Raw genomic sequence first — 25,267 nt, forward strand, 5'->3', positions numbered from 1 at the left:
TTTGTGTATGATAAATTTAATTTTGGCTATTGAGCGGATAATTTTCATAAAAAAAAATTGAGCAGTTGTACTTCTAATTAATTGTATTTTTATTACCTATGTGCTATGATTGATAAAAAGATCTAGACTTCAATGTTTGCTAGTATCTTCTTGAATAAAGTTTCATCATTAAAGAAAAAGGACAATTGAAATATTTGAGAATTATTATTGATCTGTATTTTATCAACAATTTGAAAATGTAAACATTATTTGTTAAATAGTTTTTTTGTAATACTAATAAGTAACTGCATTTGGTGTATACCCCAAATCGATATATTTTACCATGATGAAAAAATACATACTAATTAATTAATAATTAGGTAATAAAAGAGTATGCAGAAGATATGTATATGTCATGCTATTATTAATTTAATATAAATATTAAATATGAAAACTGTTGTCAATGATTTAATGGAACTTGGTCAGGTTAATATTATAATCAAGAAAATTGATGGGCCAAATTTGACTATTGCAAGGGAAATTAAAGGTGACACCTGCTCTTATATTATCACGTAATAAATCTGCAGTGCACGATGGCATAATAACGCAGTAATTAATAAATAATATTTGACCAAATTAATTAATTAAATAATTCCAATTGATGCACCGTGCACGTACTCTCATCTCTTCTTGAATAGTAAAGGGAGATTTTTTTCATTTTAAAAAATAATAAGTAATAGAAGTTGGTGTATGACTTGGATTTTAAAAAAATATAAACTTTAAATTTTAATTTAACGATTTTGTGAACTTTCACTTTTAAAAAAAATGATTAAACAAAAATATGTTTTCACTTTTTTATTTTTTTGGTGACTCGAACTCACAATCTTAAGACTAGAAGTGAGGTGTGCTTACCATTCGAACAACTCATATCTATCATATTTTCCGGTTAATTCAGCTGACATATAACTTTTAATTATGTTTTTTTAAAAAAAAAATAATTAAAATTTCATGCATGAATAGAAAGTAGTTATTTGAATACATCATCTTTTATGTTGAATTTTATTCGTGATTTCGTTTAATTTTTACATTGATAATGACTGGAAGTAGCTACTCCAGGCCCACCACGTTAGTATACAATGAATATAACAAGTTAGGAAGGATCCTCTCTATTTCAAATGAAAATAAATAAAACAAGAAAGAAGAAAATAAAACCAGGAAAAAAAAAGGTGAAAATCTAAAGATTGTGTTATAGCGGTTAAAATGAAAATTAAGAAGAAAAAAATTTAGAAGATATTAAAAAAGATATTCAGTAATTTCTACTCAACTTCCTAATCTTTATTAAAACAAGTCGATATTTATATTGATAAAATGTATTAGATACAAATTCAATCCAGCATTATTAAGAAAAGAAAGACGAGTCTTTTATATTATTTTTGATTTTTCATCAGATATTTAATATTTACTTGTTTTAAAATTTAAGTAATTCAAATTTACATCATATAAAGTCCATTAAAAAGAAAACACTTTCCATCAATATTTTTTTACTCTCAAAATTTAAATATTATACCTTAATTAAAAATTAAAACTTATATCCATCTCATCATAACTCTCGAGAGTTGACCTAAAAAAAAAACACGCTTCATTTTCTTATCTATTTCACCCCCACTAATACTTGTTTTTTATTCTTATCCACAGAATTATTTTGGTAGGCAAACAGCATCTTATTGTGGGCACCCAAAATTCCACTCTAAAATCAAATCACACATGATTGTTTGCTTTTTTTTTGTATTATTATTGTATGCACACTTTTACTTTTCGTTTCATCTTACGTAATAATTGAAACAGAAACTATTTTACTATTATATACGCGCACACACACAAAAAAAGAAGAGAGATACGAGTTGCACGTGTTCATTATATTCCACCTTGAGACAAAATAATAATATTTTTTTCCGTCTTAAATGATTTGAAAAAACATTAATTAAAAAGAATGATTTGAGTTCCCAAGTTTTAATTTGAGCTTATTAGGTTTAAGCTATAATCAATGTGCATGTTTCACAAGAATCAGAGAATATGGTTGTTAGAATAATTAATATTTGTGGATATTAAGACATAAGAACTAAAAGGTTTATTAGGTCGTAGTTACTTTAAACAGAAGATTCGTAGCAATAATGTTACTTAGTTGATTATTGAGTAATAGTGAGTGTATAACTTCTGACTAAAGCAGTGGACTTTTTTTTCTTTAAAAATATGTTCTCTTCACTGTAAGTAGATCTACTCTATTCAATTTTGTCAATAACAGTTAAAAGTATCAACATGATGTAAGACAAAAATAACATGCTTTTAATATACAAAAGGATGATAACAGCGTCAATCTAGTGTAAACGCACAAATGAATATACAAGAGGACGATAACAGCGTCAATCTAGTGTAAACGCACAAATGAGATTCATGAAGGATGAAGTTGTTTGACCTTTGATTCAAGGAAAAACAAGAATTCTTAATGGCTGTTTCTTAACTCTAACAGGGTGAATATGTAGATCAAGGTAGAAAAACTGAAGAGGCGATAAAGAATAGACATATATAGAACGATTAATTTTGATTTCTTTGTTATCGCGAAATTGGACATCAAGATGTATCACTTATGACTAATTTATCTTTGACAAAATGAAGCAAAATAGATGAGAAAGAAAGAAAGTCAGCAGTACCAAAATGATTAGAAGAAGCTAACAGGCACTAAAAGTTTGCAATGGTGGTAACTCAGGAACTACAGCATTACAGCCAATGCCGCAACGAAGTTCTGCCAAAGAAACTGTACAATATGCATATACTATGTTACACTACGTTCATGTAGACGGCCTCAACTAGATTGGAACTAAGCTGTAGTTGTTGTACTCTCCTGCTTCTACCATAAAAGGTACTCCACCTAAATGCACATCCAAAAAAAAAAAAAAAGACATACTCGGATTTACCAGTCTTCAAGTTTCTCTTTTATATCTGATATCTGCCTAAAGTATCTGTTTTTGTTAGTTTTCACTGTAAAATTCCCTCAGTCTATCCTAAACCTTCCACAATGGTAGAGGAGGAAACTCATCTTCGTTCTTCAGCAGCAACGAATGCTCTGCAGCCCTGAAAACCACATTGGAACTTCAGATAGCATCCTGTAACAAAGACCATACGACTACTCCTCAGTCCAAAAATAGAAAAAGTAGGGAACTTTTCCTACCTTCCTTGTTTACTACATGCAGGTTTTGAAAGCTGCACTTTTTGTGGGACACTTGGAATCAGGACCATATCACGAGAAGTGTGTGGAAGCACATCCTCAGAAAGATTACCCAGAGATCCAAATTCAATTCTACATGATGAATCCAAGAAAGCATTGGTATGAGAATCTTTGAGGAGGTCATCAGATTGGCTAGGAGCGGCTAACTTCTCACCACCTTCAACAGAAGATCTTACAGATGAAATCTCCTCTGAATGATTTGGATCAGAAAATGCAATGCACTCGTTACTATGGGTGCCACTATGCCAATGCAACTGACCATGACTTCCTGGTGCCTTACTCTTAGTCCGTCCTTTACAACGTCTCTCCTGGTAATATTTCTGAAAGGACAAAGGAGGGTGATAAAAAACCGCCTCAAGCTTTACAAAAAGGGAGACACTTATCTAAACAAACTGAGATACTCAAAAGATGGAAAATAAACTGGCCAGAATGTAAGAGAAAACTACCGTATTCACAAAGTAGATGCCAGTTCCTTGTGCCATTTCTTTCTTGTCAGAACCTATCGTAGCAACAGATGTTAGAGCATTGCCAGAAGGTTGAGCAGCTGGTTCCACAACCATACCATTCCCATTTGTTTGCCAAAATGAGTTTTGTCTAAGTGGTATTGATTGTCGGACAGTATCCCAAAAGTTTTTGTTTTGAGACAGAGGAGATGATGATGGACTATTAAGTACCGGTGCTGACAGTAAAAACCCATAGCAACACTGCCCATAGAGCAAACTCCGTATATGGCTGTCATAGTCCCCACTTAAGTCCACCAAAGGATTCATAGCTTCAATATCTCCAGCTGTGCTTGCCAAGTCCCTTTCCCCTATATCAAGAGTTACACTTTCTAAAACACTGGTCCTTGGACTCGAGATTGCTGAACCACCAGACCAGAAGTCCTCACTATAATCAGTACCTGCTTGGTAAATGCTGCTGCTCTCCTGAGGGCACTCTGGGGTTTCCACCCACAAACAAGAATTAGATAGGTCACCTTGGCACAAATTCTCAGGCCCACTGTTCCCATTTTCAACACATGATTTATTGAAATGGAACGGAGGAGCATGGTAATGCTTCCAAGAAAGAGAACTCATGGAATTTCCATTAGAACAACAGTCATATGTGCCATTTGCAACACTGAGATTTAGAGGTACATAAGCTGAAGGACCATTTGCATATCTGTATTGACAGAATCCTGAAACTGCTGCATCATCTGAAAAGGAGCCATTTTCTGACACCATCTCTGAAGAAGCTCCATTCATCAAATTACTCGACAACTCATTTGGTATTGATGTATATACTTTTTTCAGGCTATCAGTCTCAAAATCACCATCTGATGATTTCAGAAGCATTCTAGCATTGGCATAAAATTCAGCAGGGGATAATGAAGAACATGTGTCTTCATCACCAAAAATTAGGCTGGAATATTGTAAATCAGCCACATGATCGAGTCTATGCCTCTCAATAGTGTTTGCAAAGAACTTCTTGATCTCATCGGCAACTTTGTCAAATGGTGACAAAAGAATGTCGCCAAGCTTGCGGGTCCCATACTTAAAAGCTCTTTGTATTCGATAGAGATTACCTGAAGGGAATTAAAACATAATTTACACGTCAGACAGAGCAACACAGACCCCACCTACATACCAACTCAAAGCACCACAATCATGCTCTTTCCTGGAAATAACATGACAAGCACGTTCTCAGTTTCCGAAATTTCTCTTCTACAGGCATACTAACTTTCAAATGACACATATACTCCTGGGCAGGCAATTGTGAAACATATTGCTCATTATCAAACAAGAGGTGGTAACAAGGCAAGGCTTTAGTACTTTTGGTAGCTACAGGAAAAACAGAATGCAAAGATGAAAAGGAAAACTTGGGGAAAAGTAGACAAAACAAAATTGTAATAATCTCATTTGTGGCCAAAACAGTAGAATCAGTTCATAAGGATCTCCCATTCTTCATAGTTTCTGACTCCCCGGAGTACCAGAAAAGGATAAAATGAAAAACAAAGAAACAAAAGGAGGACGGGTTTCCTATATAACAATCTTGTAAGCCACAAAACAGAAATCATTCAAGTTGTACCTTTGCTGACACTACGCCCAAGGTTATTATTTTCCTTCAAGGGATCGATAATGTTTAGATACTTTTGTTGAAATGGTCGTGTGTCCGTCTCAAGACCCCTGGATGGAACTGAGAACATTTCCGCACTGTTCCTTAAAAACTCCTCACTAAGCAACAACTCATCGCTTATATAATCTGGCATCTCAACTGCAGACACATAAAGGGCGACTATGAGAAAACAATTGAATAAAGAAAAATAAAATCTTCACTCAACTGAACCATATACCACCCAAAAGCCAAAATGTGGAGAAACATCAATATCTTTGTAAGCTTATGCATAAGTGTAAAAAAAAAAAATCCTATAAAGGGTTGTAGACATCTAAAGGTGATCACAAACTACATCAATGAATTATGAAAGGAAGAGCATTGCTTACCAAATAACTCAGGAAGGGATGATTTGCATACTGGACCATTCAAACTGATACAATAGTTGTCCCAATCAAATTTGCTGTAGAAATCCAAAAATCTATACAGAACCTAAAAGCAAGCAAAAACGGGAATATCAAATACACTTATGCTTGCATACCAAGCTCAATGCACAAAGTAAAAAAGCACAAACAAGAAATTACCGCTAGAGGACCATTTAACGATGAATGAAACAGTTGGAATATAAATAAGACCAGTGTTTCCAAAGCATATGTAGAAATCAGGCCATGATGTGCACCAAGAACACGACTTTCATAATAGCACCAAGCCTTTATCAAAATAATGCTACGTTTGAACAGATGATTTTTACCAACAAGGCGATCTACCTGCGGTCAACAAACAGAGAAGACGACAAGAATAAAATGCGCTGTTCATTTCCTCATTTAACATGAAGCAGAAGAATAAAAGTATTGATTAAAATCACAGGGGGAGATATTTGGTTCTCCAATGTTTGCACGGAATAGAAGGACGATGAAGCAGAGACTCTAGAGAGTTCAAAAAGACATTAATCTGAAATAGATAAATAAACAACTAAACTTTGTCAGACATATTTGTTTAAAAAGCAAAATGTAGTTCATTTTAAGCACAAATTGCATTAAAAAAAAGTTAGTACATACACTGCAGAATGGAGGGATATGTCAACACTCAGCTATATATATTATTAAATGTGTAAAAGTTTACTACCACCTGGTAATTAGAGAGGGAATTGATCTGGTAAGAAATAACAAAAACCAATTAACCAAAAGATCCCACTCTATTCAACAGCATACTGCAGTAGTTAAATTTATACCTATATAAAAGAGGTATTGATTCTCTGTTTTAGAGATTCCACTAAACCATTTTTCAGTTCCAGTTGTTTCCGCTTAACCAAGACATGCTAAACATCTTGTATATAAGAGTCTTTGAAACAAAATTAAAGCACAGAGGCTCTATCACATTAACACACTGTCATTGACCCACAACCGAGTACCAACAGGGACAAGATTATTTGAATGTCGACAGTTAGTTTGTAACTTACCTGCTCAAGGAAACAGAGTGTGCAAAGTCCTCCTAACTGATTAAAGGATATATCTATCACGGTATTTCGTACAATACATTTCACGAGCTTAACCTGCCATGAGAAAGTCAAAACTTCTCAAAATTAAACAGATAATAAATGATCAATTAAGCATAAATCTAGTGAATGACTATGGATAGCCAAACTAAATAGATAGTAGTACACCTCTATCAAACAACCTTCAATTACGATAAACATTCATCAAGCAACTAAAAGTGCAAGCCACCCCCGACGCGCACACACCAAAAAAAGAAAAAGAAATAGGCATGCTAAAAGCTCCACTATGCTTAGACTCAACTATCCATCTTCCATAGGTGGCAGGATATCAAAATAAAAACTAAAACCATTTGTAGCTGAAAAGAACTGTGAAATACTTCATCCAACTCAGTTCATTTTACAGACTTTAAAGGTTTGAGTAAACTTCTGTCATTAGAGTCAGGAAAGAACCTCAGCATCAATAAACTGGGGATCCTTGACATCATACTCAGTATTGTCCTTTAGCTCTTCTTCCTGCAGAACAGCAAGAACATCACGGGCTAATGTTTCTTCAATAATAGGACTGCCAAAAACAGTCAAATCAATGTCACCATCAGGAAGGTAGGTCTTCAGTGGCACTGATCCATATGAGAAAACCTGTATGACAAACAAGTATGATCAGCAAAACTCAATTAAGATAACGAAAAACAAGATATACCTTAAAACAGTTAGAAAGCTTAAAACAGAAAGTAACATAGTTCAAGCACAATATGTGATAATAAGCTTTGCTTTCAAGTTCAAGCACACCAGACTCTGCAATATTGAAGCTGATACAAACTAAGGAAGCAGAACGTAATTTGAAGCAGGGATGATCCAGGATTTAAACATTATGGGTTCGAGTTTGGAATTCTAACACAGAACATTTGATTTTCTGGATACGAAATCTATAATTTGTCTTTATTTAGTGGGAGTTCTAGCACATATACAAGGTCCGAGCCAAAGAGCTACTTGGTTCGGATGAACGCATAAAACGTATGCTAGATCCGCCCCTGATTCAAAGAGAGAGAGAAAACATTCAACTATTCTGTGGATAAGTAAAGTTAGAGAAGACTTGAATACTTCAAATGTATAGAGTTGCTCAAGTTAGTCGGCTGGAACAAATGGATCATTTTTAACTAAGTTATGCATTATGTTAAAACTGTAGAAGAATTAAAAGACGAATCACACACTTCAGTTTTAATCTGATATATTTGATTAACAAGATAAATTAGTTTCCTGAAATTGAATTGACTCAATGGTGTATAAGGAATGCTTAAAGAGACAAGAAACCACTTGACGCGAAACGATAGAAAAAATAGTTATCGAAGGGAGTGTTGCCAGCCTCATCAATAAGGAATCAGCTTAAACTTTTACAAGTAGATTTTACAGCAGGTCATTTGACCTATGCTCTTAGACAGAAAACTGTTTACACTTTTATTCATGGAAAATACAAAAGCAATTCAAAGTAATTACACATTTAGAAGTAGACATTACAATGAAATATCTTGGTTTACTGAAAAACAGATGAACTTGAGTAAGTAGTAAATCTGCCAGAAGCGAATCTTCGGCTTAACACTACAATCTGCAGTAGAACTTTAATTTTTTTCAAATTGGTCAGCAGGGGGTGGCCTGGTCTCGCGGTTGAAGAGCTAAAGAGACAACCTTCAGAACCAAGGTCGTAATCTCATCAAAGTATAACTTATATTAATTGAATTCTTCCCATCTCCCTAAACCTTGATGACTCGGTACATGTGCTGGTGAGAAGTAGCAACGACTTGGTGGATTAGTTGAGGTGTTAGCAAGTTGTCACAAACAACATTCTGTTATTAGAAAAAAGAAAAATCTCTTTCAATCCTGTTTTGATTACACTCATTTGAGTCGAGCGTCTACCGAAAACAACAATCTACAGACCTCACTTGTGGGATTACACTAGGTATGTTGTAGTTGTTGTAAGAAAGAAACGCCGCTAATAATGTAGAACAACTGTGGCAGTGAATAGCGATGTTGTTCTCTTCCAACAACAACCACCCCCTTCTTTCATACCATCTTAGATTAGTAGAGTATTTTTTGAGATAGATTGCAAACAAAATTAAGTTCACCCTTATCTGTTCAGCAGATATGAACAAACCATCCAAGAAAAAGTAAACCCTGTTTTGTAACCCCCAACAAGTTGACCAACCCCCCCAACCCCCAACACCACCAAAAAAAAAGAAAAGGAAACAGATTCCCATTGAAAGGTAAAAGAACATTTCGATTGAATTGGAACAAACAATGATAGATATCATTGAATTATAAAAATAGACATGCAAATTCAGGAATCAACAGCTAGAATCTCAATTATACAATCGATTAATCAAATCAAATGTTAGGGAAAATGACCTCGCATCCAAGCGAACATCTGATGAGTCTCTGCACATAATCAACAACATCTTTCCTCTTTTCTTCAGTATCAAGAGTCGGATGAACACAATTCACAACCTCTTGTACAGCTTCTTCAGCAACAACCCAACAATCCTCTGTAACTGCAGAAGGATCAGGACCCAAAAGTTCCCCCCAACGGGTCTCCATTTCAACCCGGCTTCCGAATCCACAAGAACCCATAACCCCCTACCTTATCAACAACAAAAAATAAAATAAAAAATCCTGATTATACCCAAGAAAATCGTAGGGTTTTAGAAGCCATTGACAACATGGAATGTTCTAGACAGATAAGCAAATGGGAAAATGGGGGAAAATGAGAAGAAAAAAACGCTATATATAGTATTTATGTCATGTATATTTTTTTGGATATCTGTAATCTGATTGTCTTTAATATCAAGAAGAAAAAGGGAACAAAAAATTCCGGAGAAGGAGACAATTCTCAATTGCCCCCACATCCCCCCATCACCCTATCACCCCCCACCCCCACACCCTCTGTTCTTGTTTTCTTCCTCAAAATCCAAAATTCTTTCTTCTACTTTTCCTCACATCCGCTTCTACCTGCAATTACTTGCAATTCGTATAGACATACATATATACGTATAATTTTGGGGTTTTTTTTTCTTTTCTTGCGATTACTCTGTTTTCTTTCGGACGCCGGTGAAGGCTGCGGTGGCGCAATGTTCAAATGCCGTTATTGGAGAAACACATTATACATAATTCACATTACGACTTTATATTTCCCGATCAAACCTTATATATACCGAAAAGAATTTGGTGAGTTTTCATTTCTCGAGTTGATTTAATTCAATTTAACGTTAATCATAGCTAAATAAATTCTTGAAAAGTAAAAATAAGTCACGATATTAGTAATATGTAATAATATAATTAATAAAATATTTACACTTTTGATTAATAACAATTGATTGAAAACATTATACTTGTTTGATTTGTGAGAAAGATTGAGGATTCTTTGGAAAGAACTTTTAGAGCAAATAATTAAATGTTCATTAGTATAAAGATATTTGTGTCAAGATAGGTTGTCAATGTAACATCTTTTTAAATATTATATTTTTTTGATTTTATATAAATGCGGAATGTTTATATATTAATTACTTTTTTTCTTAAATAATTAGATTAAAATTTTCGATTATATTCCATTTATTGTATGTAAGTCAAACGAATTTCATAGAGAAATTTATAATTTTTGTGTCAAATAATATATGACTTTGATTGTCTGTTGTCAACGAGAAGAGTTCATTGTTTAGGTCCTACTTTGGATCTGCAATTGACAATAATAACAATTTTATAATCAATTACTATAGATCGATGAGACTCAAAATAAATTTAAAATACTTTATGTAAAATAAATTATAATAAATTATTTATATTATATTCAGTAAAAAATAAAATACACAAAATCCTATTTTATTTTATTAAAAAAAATAAAATTATTTTGATAGACATTCGATTTGAGTACGATGTACCTAACAACAAACAAAAGAAACTAGACAAGTCAAATGAAATTCAAAGCATATACACTTTAAAAAAAAAAATTGTTCAAATAATATATTAATAAAACTATTTTATGTGAAATAAAATGATACATTGTATTTATTGCCTTTAAATTATAATTTTGACTCCATTGTACCCCACTCAAACCAATTCCCTTTATGGAAAAAATCCTAAAACAAAAGAAGGAGAATCTGGAACTCTTCTTCCTCGATTTTATTCCTAGGATAAATTAGTTAGGAGAATATTAATTTTCCTTTATTGGAGAGGATAAATAACGAAGTAAATATTTTAGCATTTACAATTTCACTTTAAGTACACGTTTGAATATAGATTTGGTTGACTTGAAAAAAATTAAAAGTTTTTTTTAAAAGTTAAAAAATAATTTTTAAAAATTGAAATTGTATTTAAACATGCATTTCATTTGAAAAAACAATCGCCAATTTATCAAATTTGAAAATTTATTCTTCAAAAAATTAAAACAAAAGGTTTATTCCAATATATAAACAAATTGTTTTAAGAATAGTAAATATTTTAGCATTTACAATTTTACTTTAAGTAGGCGTTTGAATATAGATTTGGTTGACTTGAAAAAATTAAAAATATTTTTTGAAGTTGGAATTGTATTTGGACATGCATTTCATTTGAAAAAACAGTTGCCAATCATCAAATTTGAAAATTTCTTCTTCAATAAATTAAAACAAAAAGTTTATTCCAATATATAACACAAACAATGTTTTAAGAATAATTTCTATAAAAAAAATCATGTCCAAAATCTTGTATTTTTCTTTATGTAGTAAATATAAAAAAAACTTCTAATATTTTTACATTTGTTTTTCATAATTTTAATTTATATAATATTGATATAGATGAGTTTAAATTGAGTAGCATAATCCATAAAATTTTCTATAGTTGATTTCAACACGTTAGGGATTGAACCTTAATTACTATTGATCGTAGTGTTTCCACATTTGTGAAATCGAGATGAGTCAAAATTATTTAATTTCATTGTTGACATTAATTTTTTTTCCTCCTTCTAAATACAACTAAACAAACATAAAGTTCAAATTTCAGACCTTTGGGGTGGACCATGTTGGTATTTAGGCTTAGAATGGAACTTTAACCATTTTTCACATGCATCTCATTTTAATGTTAATATATACGGGTACAATGATTTAATTAACAATTTAAGAGAGAATAAAATGGCTTGGCACTTTAATCATTTGTCACATGCTTCTCGTTTTAACATTAATGTAATCTCGTACAATGATTTAACAATTTGAGAGCGGATAAAATATTATAGTTGGATCATAAAGAAAAAAATCGATAAGGATAATTGAATTGGTACAATAAGTCGTATCTTATAAAAATGTCAAAAATCAATTCCTTCTGATAATTCTTTTTTATAGTTTACAAGTCATTGCACCAGAACATGTTGACCCAGTGCACACACATCTAACAAATACCAATAACAATTTTTTTTGAGAATTTTAAAAGAAAAAGAAAAAGAAGAAGAAGATTTCACTAAATTAAATCAATTAATTAATACAAAAAAAAAAAAGAGTTCCCAAAGTAATTATCATTTAGGTGAAGGAAAATCAAATGATTTATTACCCTAATTAGTTTAATATGTAACATATTAAGGAAAAAATCAACCATGTGTAACATATCAAGTGCTACCACGTGAATACCAACTTGGTTGTCGTAACATGACTTTGGGTCGATTTATATCTTTTATTCTCCAATAGTGTAAAAAAAATATTTACATAATCTATGTGATAAAAGTTAACAAAAAATGATTAATGTTATTTAAAATTGCGAGACAAATTTTTTTTTATCCTTTTTTCCATTATATAGTGTGACAAAGAAACTGTTCCCATAGTTCAAGAAAATGACAAACTTATATCGTATATCATCTTCTGTCTTTTTTCATAATTCTGTTGTACAGCGGGCCACATATAAGTTTTAAGGAAAATATGTCACCTTTTGGAGATATTCATGAATCGATTTACATTAGTTATTGGCTCAAAAATTCGTTTAAAATTAAATTACGTGTATATTTTCACACTATCAACATAGTTCTAGTCGATGTAACAAGCCGCTTTATATAGGTCACCTATATATCCATGATTGTAATAAAAAGTTGTGCAGAAAATATTGTTAAGTGACCTGCTGCGCAGTTCTAAAAGTTTAAATAACGTAAACCACAGACTTATTGGGTCACAATTTAAGCGTGTGAACTTTCTATGACATGACTCTGTACAAAATATAATTCTGTTTGTTTGGATAATGGCCTTTTACGTAATACAACAAACTCTTTTAAGTCTGAAAAGGATAGCTATAGGAATCTTGAAAAATTGCAACGGGGACCATAATCATTACTCGTTTGGTAACCTTTATTTTATATTTTTTTATAATTATGGTGTCCGAATTCAGGAGCAGAGATAGTAAGGGTATGGGCGTTCATTCAAACCCCTTGAATTTCTTTGTGTGTTTACTTCTTCATAGTTTGCATACCCTTAATGAAAATCATGATTCCGCCGTTGTTTGAATCAGTTTGTGCGCAACTCAATTAATTTTACGAGATATCTATCACCTCCCACCAAGTAGGATATTTGGAATGTGCTGAAATTTAAATGTGAAACCCATGATTCTCAACTCACTTTGTTGACCATTAAGACATAGCAAAGTAGACGTGAGGATTCATTTAATATACTTCAATTTACTTGGATTGAAACGTGATTGTAATATTTGGCAAAATACGAAAAGCTTGTCAGTTATCATTAATGATGAAATAACAATTAAGTTGCTTTAACCAATTTTTTTTTTTGTCATTCTTTTTCCATACTTTACTTTCTCATTATAGAGACTCATTTTAGTAATCAAGTTTGAATGATTGACCACTAAATTTGATATTCCAAAGTCGGTCAATATTAAAATAAACGCTAATTAATCATCTTCAACTTGTGACAAGATTTCTGCAATGTAATGCGGTGAAATTTGCAATTAAAATGACTTTATATCTTAATACTAAATTCATTCTGAAAAAAGAATAGAGTTGATTTCATGATCGTTCAACTAATAATTATTATCTTAAAGTCAATTTTTTTATTGAAGAAAAATGAAATAAAAAATAAAAAAGACTTTCTGAGAAATTAACTAAATGATCATTCGCGAAATCAACCCAAAAGAAACTGAAAAACCACTTCCACAACCCATAACCTTCTATTTTCAACAAGTATTCTGTACCTTTTTATAAGCATTAAAAGGAAAAAAGAAATGTTTTTCCAACTTTTGTATCACAATCAGTGTAATGCAATTACACTGAGGAGTTGATCTAACTACAACTTCCTATAGGAGCACTTGCTTTTAAGGTAACAGTTTGAAAGAATACTTAATCCTTCTTACCTCGTGCAACATCAACAAGATATCTATTCAAATGCTGGCCAAAAATCTTGGTAGAGAAGGACTCAGCAACGTGTTGACGAGCATCTCGCCCCATTTTTACAGACATGTGAGGATCCTGAATAAAATTAGACATTGCTGAAGCAAACTCTCGTGGGCTAGGGTCACAGAGGAAGCCCGTGACGCCATGCTTTACTGTCTCCACTGGACCACCACTGTTGCAGGCAATAACAGGTTTATAGGCTGCCATTGCTTCCAAAGGAACAATGCCAAAATGCTCATCCTACTCTTCCAAAAAAAGAAAATGTCATCCCACTTTCAAGTTGAATTTTTTTTTGAGAAAAGACGAACATACTCCATCTAACATCAAGCAACTATGATGATTAAAGGTCATCCTACTCCAAGGAAAAAAGTTTCTTTTCCTCGTTGAAGAGATATCAGAATCAGACATACCTTTGGTGTATAAAGAACACATAGGCATTGGCCAAGGAGTGCATTTCTCTCAGCAGTAGAGCAAGATGTGATGAATCTGACCCGCTGAGAAACACCTTCCCTTTCTGCCAACTTTTTCAGTTCTTCCAGATACTCGACATTCTCTCTAAGGCGATCATCAAAGCCTCCTGAAATAAAAAGCAGGAAGAACTCCATTACCATGCAAGAAGATTTATTTTGAGCATATATTCAGCCACTGATGGTAGACAGCAGATATCTTGGACTCGTTTATTGAAGCATACTTCAAATCCATCTATTTAAGGTATTAAAGGCACATAAAAAGAAGAAAATAAGGCTTATCAGCACAGGGAGACAAGCACCCAAGCTAACTTCATCAACAACTAGTAATATCTGATATTTATATAGTTTCAGGGCACTATATATCCTTGTCATTTACATGAGATCAGACGGGCTATATACATCAGAAAAATTCATATATCTTATTGGCTCTCGATGAACTCTGCATACCTCTAACAGAATATCAGAAACTTTTGCACTACAAACAGACAAGATAAATAATGCAAATCAACCATACAAGATAAATGCCAATAGCGAATAAAAGAGATGACAGAAGCAAAACAGAGAACAAGAACATGTTGGTGGATAATACAGCATACAATGTACTTGAAGAATTGAATAAACTTGCCTGCAACAGTCAAGGAAACATCATTCATGTCAACTTCTTGATGATCATGGACTTCATGGGCGTGAAGCATGGCAAAGGAAGATATTGCCAATTCTATGTTCTTTTTTCTCTCAAATCGATTGATGGACAGAAAGTTCAGCCTAAAAGAAATGAACAACTGAAGTTATCGTTGTATTGTTCCAATTATATCAGATATCCCCCACAGGACAAAGGAATAACTGAAATTGTACTACCATCTGATGTATTAGTTGTGTTTCTTTGAGCTCTATGGAGTAACCTTCTCTCTACCTCCCTACAATCCCTCCCCCTCTCCCTTCTTTTTTAAGAGCACATGGAAGGGAAGGAACTCCGGGGCAGATGCATTTGAATATAAAAGAAAAAAATATTGAAATCTGTAGCGTTATTGCAATCAGACCTCGAACTTGAAGGTACCAAGAGATGGAAAGGCGTCCCTTACTTGGTGTCATCAGGTTTCTCAAACTGATATACATTGACCGCTGGGTACAAAACAGCTGGTTTAATCCCACGTGCATCCAGGTTCTTGAAGGTTGATGCAAAAGTAGATGCTGTAAACCTGCTGTTAACCAGGATCAAATCTGCCATTCCTATAGTTTGACCAAGCAATCAAAGAAAAAGCAAATTTTGAACAGATTAGGGAAAAAAAAGTGGATAAAAGAGAAACAAACACCAAGTACAGAAGGCAGACTGTCAAGAAAAACCTGTTGTTATTTCTTCTATGAAGTCAATAGGTTTCCGGTATATCCTCCTAAGAATAGTTGTACGTTGCGCCAGCAAGAGATCTGGAAAATGGCAATAGAATACAACCTGCATGAGGTATAAACTTCATATATCTCAATGATCATATCATAGCAGTTGATACTTGATATTATCAGATCCATCCAAATACCTTTGCAGACTTCTTTAACTTCAATATTGGAATGACAACAGAGACCTGATCTGCTAGTATTACATCAAATGAAGGCCACATAAACAACAAGCAGAGAGCAACAAACATGCACCGCCAGTATGCACATACTGCATGAAGCCGATAGAAGATATGGCGCGGAAGGAAAGCCCCATATACAGTAATATCAAAGACACCTGTAAAGTGTGTAACGTGTATTTACATCAGTTAAGTAAAGGCACAATGGATATTTCTTTGGCATATAACTGGAGTGTAGAAAGTAAGATTTCTAACCAGACAGAGTCTCCTCAAAACATCGATTTTTATCATGATGTGAAGTAAAAATGTGAACTTTGTGCCCCAAAGAAGCAAGTTCCATAGCAGCGTCAACAATTAGCCTTTCAGCTCCACCTACACACATGATAAAATGTGCTTCCATTAACCCATAGATCTGCACATTGTGCAAACTATAATAAAATCTCAGAGTTATGAAACTGACAGACACAATAATAATTGCAGAAGGATGATAATTACTACCACCTATCCAGTATCCAACAATTATTTACCTTATCAATCAACTACACCTAAATTCAAAACTCACTGAGGTCAGCTTTAGAAATCCTTTATCAGCTCAAAAGTCTAGTAGTCTTAGAAAAATCAAAGGATCATCAACACAATTACCATTTCATGTAGAAGGTTTTTGAAATTAACGATCTTCTACCAATAATTCATTTGATCAAAGATTCAACAAATTGCAATGATAAATAGATCTATCAAGGAAATATAAATATGCGTAGATAATAATTTACCGATTCCGAGATCAGGATGGATTATCGCGATATTCATATTCGAACTCCCTTTTTTCTCCATTGTTGTTTATGAGAAAAGGCGGCTGTGTGGGGAAACAGAGATTAAAAGAACCAGTCGGGTCGGGTCGGGTTTCTGTGGGGGTGGTGGAGAGGAGGACGTGATAGCTGAAGGAGAAGACGTGGCGGAGAAAATCGAGAATCCGACTGCCTTACTTCGCCGGCGCTGGATGTAAATTTACACTTTTAGTCCCTCGCAAATTATTTTAAAAATAATTTAATTTTAATCTTCTAAAGCGGTTCGATTCGATTGATTTTATGTATTATTAGTTCGATTCGATTTTTATATACGCTAGTACTTAACGATTTGATTTTCGATTGAACTTATAAAAAATATTCATAAAACAATTATTTCTATATGTTTTTTATAACAATTTTATGAAACAAGACAATAACGTAACTTTACGGAATGCTCATAAAATAAATTTAGTAGTAACTAACATGAAAAGAACTATACAAGTGCAACACAAATAAAAAAATTAAGACAATAATGTAAATTGAAGCTCAAAGGCTAAGGGCAAAGATAGTAACCAATAATGTATTGATATTAATATTTAAAATTTATGTTTTAATGATTTATTCATTTACCGAATAATTCAATATTAAAAAATCAATATCGAATCAATAACTCGATAACTTTTTTTATAAGACCACTAAAAACCCATAAACCCAATAATCCAAAAGAATAACCCAATAACATTTTTTTCGGTACTTTTATAGGTAGGTTCAATTTTTGCACACCCTAATTTTAGGCTACAATTTGAAAAGTATTCTGTATTTTCCAAAATTATGTTCAATAAATAATGTCACGGAATTTAAAATGAAAAGGAATGTTTTTATTTTTGTTATTGTTGAGTCGCTTTCTAGTAGGGAGAATGTTAAACAAATGCTTAAATAATAAATATTTTTCACCTCGACTTTAAGTTATGAATTCGAACGACTAGAGAGCTCCTAAGAAGAGATTAGAAAAACCAAAAGGAGCTTAAATAGGGTATCAACTATAGAGTGAAAAATAAAAGACTATTGTGGGATTGTTGGTACTTTGAATAATTTTTACTCCCTCTATTTCAAGCAATACAATTAAAATTTTGTGATTCAAATTTCTAAATTTTAATTATGATTTTGGATATAGAAGCTTTCAATTTTTTAGAATAAAAATTATATAAAAAATATTATAAATTATAAGCATTAGAAATTTAAAATATTTTAAAAGCATATAAAGGAATTTAATTTTTTAAAAAAAAACTTAATGAACCATTGAAATTTTAAGTTCGTTACATAACCAGTAGTAGAAATATATATAAACTCCACGAATTGTTAAATGACCAAATTGGCAAACTCCAACTCTTTTAGTTTCTCGACAATTCTGTCTATCTTAGCCTTTCTCATCCCCTGCTACTCCTTCCAACTTACTTATTCAATTTTATTTGGGCAATTTTATGTAATCACCTTAAATAGGGGAAAAGGTGAAGAGAAAATTTACATCATCTCAATTTAATTTTGAAAGTTACTACTGCAAAACTCTCATATAGGGGAAGAAAAAAAAATAACTAAAGACTTTATAGCAAAACCAACAAAGAAATCTAATCAAATCCGATTTCATCATTTTCATTGGCTTCATATGAACATAAACTAATCCGAGAAAGAAAAAATCTGAGAGCTGCTGAGGAACATAATACTCAACTAGGTAAAAAAGTATAGTATATAAGTATAGTAAAAAAGTATAGTATATAAGTGTGTCTAACTCGTACAAGGCTCGATAACAAAAATGATACATTACGACAGCTATCCTTATACTTTAAATCTACCAACTGCAATGCAAAATAGAAAGCTATATTCCTTTCAAATGTTGTAAGTTGTAACACATTGTGTGACGTATGGAAAAAACTTAGCAGACACAACTTCTTTGCTGAAAACGTCTACCTATACTCTGATCAACGGCTAGCAAATAGCCAACCATTAGAAGCTTTATACGTGCTGATCCTTGCTAGAATTCCAGCTAGGGGCCTTAACAACAACACTATCCGGTAAACTGCCAGAGCCTTTTTCAACATTTATTAGAGGATCGGTTTCACTTTCCTTTACCTTCAAGCACCGAAACAACAGAGAGAATTTAGTAAATTTATGTTCTAAATGCATCAAGGAAAGTTGATAATAAAACACACAAATCCCCACCAGCTTCTGGAACTATGACATTCGGCATTAGCACGATAGAGAGTAGTGGTTTAAAATGAAGGGAGCATAAGGCTTTAGGGTTTTCCTTTCTTCCAGATCTGCCTCCCCCATGAACTATGCCACTAACTAATCAAACCGTTTTGCAAGCAAATCATATTGCAAATATAGTGTAAATTTCTGGAGCACAAGGATTTAATGACAACTTTCTTCTAGATAGCACAGTTGGTGTATGATAAAATGGAGTAACTTTTGTCTATCACAATATGGAACACCAAAAAACAAAGGTGTAATACCTGAGACAGAAGGGATGCAGCCTCTATGGACTTCTGCTGGCTCTCAATGGAACAACAATATGAATAGAGTATCATCCCAAACATAGCAATGACGATACCCAGAATGTTTCTCCAGCTGAATGGATCACGAAGTAGAACATACCCAAAGGCCAAAACAAGACATGTTTTTAGATGCCCAAGGACCTGATAGGTGACTGGAGAAGTCTTGCCAATTACCAAAAAAGTACTAAAGTTCACGGAGACAGATATAAGGCAGGATAGAACAATAAAGGCCTGCCATCAACACGTTGAAGTTAACAAATAGTGCTAATTTCTAACTTAAAATTGAAAATGATTTTCTAACTTACCAGCACATTTTGTGTGTAATTGAAAGCAAATACATTCTGATTTGTCAAAAGTCCATCTAAAAATGGTCCTACTATAAACAAAGTAATTGATTGATAAGGACAAGACTGGTACAGGAGCTGGGTTGAAGAAACCTTGAACTTCTTCTGGATGGTATTCGTCATCTAAGTAGATGGGTTAAGATATCCAAGCAAGGGAAGAGATGATGTAATAGCTGTGAACTATAGGTCCAACATCATTTTCTTATACATATAAAACAACTCTCATAAAAATTTAAAGTCTTATTTGCCAAGAATAAGGTTGCTAAACTGGGGATTTATGAAGTAAGCAAAGCCAGTAAGGGAAAGAACTGAAAAAAACTTATTGACCATTCAGCAAAGGATACAATCTGCGCGATACAAGTGGTGACAATCGCAAACATAGATAAAACAGAACCCAGTAAATTGAGCTGCAAATCAGTTACTGTTGCAATTCCAACCCCAAAGAGAAGAACGGTAAGTGCAAGCTGGATATTCCTACTGCAAATCATAGTTGAGATAGGAATCAAATCATTAAATGTACAGCTTAAAGGGTAATTTCATAAATGCTTAGGCAAAAGAATAAATGAAAGCAAAATGGTATTCAGATAAAAGTATCACTTCATAGTGCAATAGCATCACTCCAGACTAAGAGATACATAGAGTTACTTGGATCAAACTTGTGCAGCCAAAGGAGCTCTATTTGTGCACACAGATACTCTACTTGAGTAAAAATTTGTCTTCATATGCACCAACCCTTTAAGATAGCTCCCTGACTAACTGCTCCATTACTATTATATTTATCTGATAGTCCATCAGTCACTTGCAACCTTAAAATTGCGTCTAGCTCAGCCTTAAATAATTAGCCAATAGTTGAATCAAACAAGAAAGCGTTTCCTTGAAAGAGAGTTCCATTCATGTTGACAAGGATAATTCTGAACATTGCATAAAAATAGGACAAACTATCTTAAGAGTAAAAAAAAAAAGGGCAATCCGGTGCACTTAAGCTCCCGCTATGCGCAGGGTCCGGGGAAGGGCCCGACCACAAGGGTCTGTTGTACGCAGCCTTACCTTGCATTTCTGCCAGAGGCTGTTTCCAAGGCTTGAACCCGTGACCTCCTGGTCACATGGCAGCAACTTTACCAGTTACTCCAAGGCTCCCTATCTTAAGAGTGATAAAACCAAAAAAATAAAATTAATAAAAATAGGCAATGTTCCAAATGGGTCTTTAAATTATCAAAGACCCAAAATAAGCAGAGATGGCTTGGCTCCAAGAATTTTAATGATCAGTTACATTTTACAGGAACTTACATATATCAAAAGCACAACTTGTCAAAAAAAACTTGGCCTTCCGCTTTCTCGTTTAACCATGTTAGCAGCCAGTGAAATGACACTTAAGATCTTTGCTAAGTACTGACAGACTTTAAGCCATAATGTTAAAGTAGTAGAGTTTCCAAAACAAAAGTCAATTAGCCAAGATGATGTAAATGCTTTTCTGGCATTCATCTGTGGAAGCAAGCTAAATTTCAATTACTTTTAGCCTGCATTATGCACTTAATCGCCAATTTCATAGGGAACGTCATCATGTTCAAAAAAAAAAATTGAAAATCAAGGGTGGAATACTCTGATCCAAGGTACAGAGTATTTTCCTCTACACTGCTTATCATTGTATATCAATTTTCACGCAGATAAATTATCTTAAGCAACTTTTTTTTTTCTATAGTTTTTGACTCAACTTTTAACAATGGATGATGCTTGGCCCTAAATCTAAGATAGAAACGATTGCACATGGGAATAATGTTATATTATACTTCTGACATTCAACTTACTAGATAAGGACAAGACATAGGGATCAGACTCTTAATTATTCCAAGAAATTACTTCTGGTTCAATTTGTTCGAGCAAACCACATGTTGGTGAAAAGCTTCTCCAATGTAATGGTCCAAGCTTAATAAAATGAGAACAGATTCATATGTTCAATATGCTTGGAAGAGAAAATTTCTCAAAAAGAGAAATAAAAATAGATGTGAAGGTAATGTAATGTGATCCTCTATCTACCTAGTGTAATTAAACAACTTTTTGTGGAAATAGTAAAGTCAATTTGAGAAAGTCAACGTTGAGTACTTTTTTACCTGAATTTTTTCCGGTAGAAAAGAGTCTCCAAAAGAACTGTACAGGGGATGATTGCTAATTTTGTCATCTAAAATGCAAAACAATGAAGAAAATCAGAAAAAAAATTAACTGCATTTAAGTATCTAAAATTAATCAGAAGCTAAAAGGCTTTCTTTGTAGAGACAACTTAGAATTCAATTGTGAGGAATGTTTGAGAGCAATTGGGACAAGGAATGAGAATAAAGAGAAAAGAGGGGGGAAAAGAAGATCTTAACCAGATAAATCATTATTAAAGGCAGCCAGGATCCCAGGTAAAAAATATTTAAACCAAAAAGTCATTAACAGCAGAAAGGAAAAAGAAGAAACCTGATAAAAACCAACAGAATTAAACCCCAGGCTTAGATTAAGAAGTCCAATAGAGGACCCATTCAGTATTCCGAAGCCCATAACAGCTTTTGGATCAAAAGGCTTGTGCTCAAAAAATCTCATCCATCTTGCCACATGGAGAGAACAAAATGTAACTAGAAGATGCCAGCTTGTCAAAGTCGTAGCTGAGAGAAAAATATAAGAAGTTAAAACTCAAAGCAGAATGATATAAGAATTGAGAAATTTCTATTATTAGCTTTTGCAGGAACCAAAATAGAAGTGCCAACAAATCAACAATCCCCTAATCCAAAAGAAGTGCCAATGACAACCAAATATATTTTAGATGTGAATGCACACTATCTAGAAGTATCTTTAATTTGCATTATGTTCTAATTTTTGTTTAACTATATGCAAACACTTGCACTTATTTTGTGTTCACTCCTTTTTTGGTACATTTAATTTTGTGTTCTCTCCTTCTGCTATTCATGTGACATAAACTGTCAAGTTGAGCTGTTTTGCATTAAAAGAATAGAGTAAATAATGGCATAATGACTGAAGAAGAACACAAACATGAGAAATAACTAAGCCAAATATTTGAGGTTGTTCTGCTCCCTACTAATTACACAGTCAAACCCATTTTTTAACAGAGAATATTGAGGTTTACTGAATCACATTCATCCAAACAACAACTATATACACCTCAATCCCAAGCTAGTTGGGGTCAGCACATTCATCCCAATAGAAGAGACATGACGATCTTAGAAAACTTTCCTGAACAAGCTCTTCATGAATCTCATAGAACTGTGTTAAAGCGATCAATGAATCAATCACTATGCCACTATCCAAATAGTTAATGTTAGCTATGTGAAATCCTCTATGTCCATTCCGCTCTATTTAGGCGTATTAGTTAATTTATCTTTTAAGGTAAATTAAACATTAATTGTAAAACAGGTACCTAATTTCACAAAGAAAAATCTATAACAGAAGCAATTCACTTGTAGGATTAGTCATTACACTAATGAACCTGAACAAAAGAAAAACCACAAAACACCAGCCATTATTTGCATTACCAAAAATGTTTATCAAACTTACCAAATGTAAAACCTAGTGTGCTAATAAGCGCCTTATTGCAAATTACAATGGACACAGAAGACACCACCGACAAAGTCAGTGCTCCAATAGTCCCCAGCTGAAACCTCTGGCTTTCTGTCATTTTCGCTCCTTCTCCAATTCCAACTTCAAAATCTACACATCAATATAAATTTCCACACATCAACCTAAATACAAAAACATCTCGCAATTTGACAACCAATTTTTTTTTTTACCTTAGCGCAATCGTGCGTCCATGAATCATACAAAACCAGCTCAGCTGAAAACAAAACGTTCAATTATGTTTTTTTTTTAAAAAAAAAATGAGATTTATTCAACGAGATCCAAACATGTCTACCAAATTTAAGAAAAAAGCAGTGTACACATATAGAAATTAAGAATATGTTAATATATTAAGAAGATTACCAAAATGCAAAATTATAGATCTGATACTTTAGATAAAATTGGATTTTTTTTCCCTACAATATTCATACATTTATATGAACAGATAAAAGGAGAGAAAAATGGAGGAAGAAGAAGAAGAACCTGTAAAGCTTCGGATCACGGAAATGGACGAAGTGATAATAGGAGCTAAGTGTTCGATAGAAGTTAAAGCATTAGAAAGAGAGCGAAGAAAATTGCACCACTAACATTTATAGTCTTTTGTAATTTAATGATTAAATTTGTAACTTTTTAACTGAATTCCGGCTAGCTTTTCGCCTGTTGGTCATGTGACTCTGTTTCTGAGGTGTATTTTTAGGAAATATTTGAGAATTTTATTGTCATTCAAGAACAATAAATAATTAAATAAAAACTTAAGAACCCATGCAAATATATATACTAAATTGAAATAAAATTATAATTTCTATATCTAAATAAAAGTTAGTGACAAATTTAAAAATTAAGCTAATATTAGTATATGACAATTGTCCCATTTTAGGCCGTAACACTAATTTAAATCAATGTTTAATATACTTTATATTTCGTTAACTATTTTGTGAGTGGAGGTAATTTATGTTTGTTTAATCAAAATATAATATTCTTCTGAAGACTCGGTAATAATCACGAATTTCATATTTAAATCATTTATTCAATATATTATTCATTCCAAGAACAACTATCCATGGAAAACATATACATACATACTACGTTTAAAAACTAGGCCAAATACATAGAGAAATTCTTAGATATAAAAATGTGGAGGTCGTGAATTAGAGTAGTAGGTTGGTAGATAATAGAGCGTTGTTTTTATTTTTTAATGATTTTAGATTTGGTGGTGTATGTCATAGTATTAGTACTATTTTGTTAGTTTCTCGCTTTTGATAACTATTATCATAAGTTGTTTATTGTCTTTAATCTATTGCACTATTTCGTTGTTGTTCTATATATATATATATATATATATATATAAATACATGTTCCATGTTCGTAGTGTTGAAAATTTTATAGAAAAATACTTTATCATGAAATCTGTCGGAACTTCTCATTGTTTAAGGCATGTCATTGATACCGTCCTTAAAAATATTTTAGCCGATATAGATATATTCCTTAAAATTCAATAAATTTATCTAGTACAAAACTAAAAATTTAAATTTAATAAAGACTAACCAGATGAAAAAATCGAATATAATAGTATAAGAAGAAGATTTTTTTCTTTGCTCAACTCTATGACCAAATAAAAAGACCTTGGTCATCAGTATTGGAAGAAGATTTGATAGGTTTTTTCTTTGCTCAACTCTATGACCAAATAAAAAAGAGGCG

General features: G+C 32.8%; 3 protein-coding genes across 3 annotated transcripts; all 3 read right to left on the reverse strand.

The window, feature by feature from the left end:
- Window positions 1-2,681: 2,681 nt before the first annotated feature.
- On the reverse strand, window positions 2,682-10,029 carry LOC129899290 (uncharacterized). Its single transcript, XM_055974199.1, has 9 exons — window positions 9,246-10,029; window positions 7,299-7,484; window positions 6,813-6,905; window positions 5,938-6,120; window positions 5,743-5,845; window positions 5,330-5,515; window positions 3,709-4,826; window positions 3,206-3,582; window positions 2,682-3,108 (listed from the first exon to the last, which is right to left on the reverse strand). The coding sequence occupies exons 1-9, from the start codon at window positions 9,465-9,467 to the stop codon at window positions 3,039-3,041; spliced, it is 2,538 nt and encodes an 845-aa protein (XP_055830174.1). The 5' UTR covers window positions 9,468-10,029; the 3' UTR covers window positions 2,682-3,038.
- Window positions 10,030-14,002: 3,973 nt separating this feature from the next.
- LOC129901212 (uncharacterized) lies at window positions 14,003-17,320 on the reverse strand. Its single transcript, XM_055976340.1, has 8 exons — window positions 17,053-17,320; window positions 16,538-16,654; window positions 16,247-16,440; window positions 16,059-16,164; window positions 15,797-15,944; window positions 15,340-15,479; window positions 14,655-14,821; window positions 14,003-14,484 (listed from the first exon to the last, which is right to left on the reverse strand). The coding sequence occupies exons 1-8, from the start codon at window positions 17,111-17,113 to the stop codon at window positions 14,191-14,193; spliced, it is 1,227 nt and encodes a 408-aa protein (XP_055832315.1). The 5' UTR covers window positions 17,114-17,320; the 3' UTR covers window positions 14,003-14,190.
- A 1,453-nt stretch (window positions 17,321-18,773) lies between these two features.
- Window positions 18,774-24,173, reverse strand: LOC129901039 (UDP-xylose transporter 3-like). The gene is made up of 9 exons (XM_055976148.1): window positions 24,053-24,173; window positions 23,743-23,786; window positions 23,510-23,662; window positions 22,418-22,602; window positions 22,072-22,139; window positions 20,308-20,440; window positions 19,925-20,086; window positions 19,578-19,850; window positions 18,774-19,194 (listed from the first exon to the last, which is right to left on the reverse strand). The coding sequence occupies exons 3-9, from the start codon at window positions 23,628-23,630 to the stop codon at window positions 19,078-19,080; spliced, it is 1,059 nt and encodes a 352-aa protein (XP_055832123.1). The 5' UTR covers window positions 23,631-23,662; window positions 23,743-23,786; window positions 24,053-24,173; the 3' UTR covers window positions 18,774-19,077.
- Window positions 24,174-25,267: the final 1,094 nt, after the last annotated feature.

This window comes from Solanum dulcamara, chromosome 8, assembly GCF_947179165.1.
Source record: "Solanum dulcamara chromosome 8, daSolDulc1.2, whole genome shotgun sequence".
NCBI classification, from domain to species: domain Eukaryota; kingdom Viridiplantae; phylum Streptophyta; class Magnoliopsida; order Solanales; family Solanaceae; genus Solanum; species Solanum dulcamara.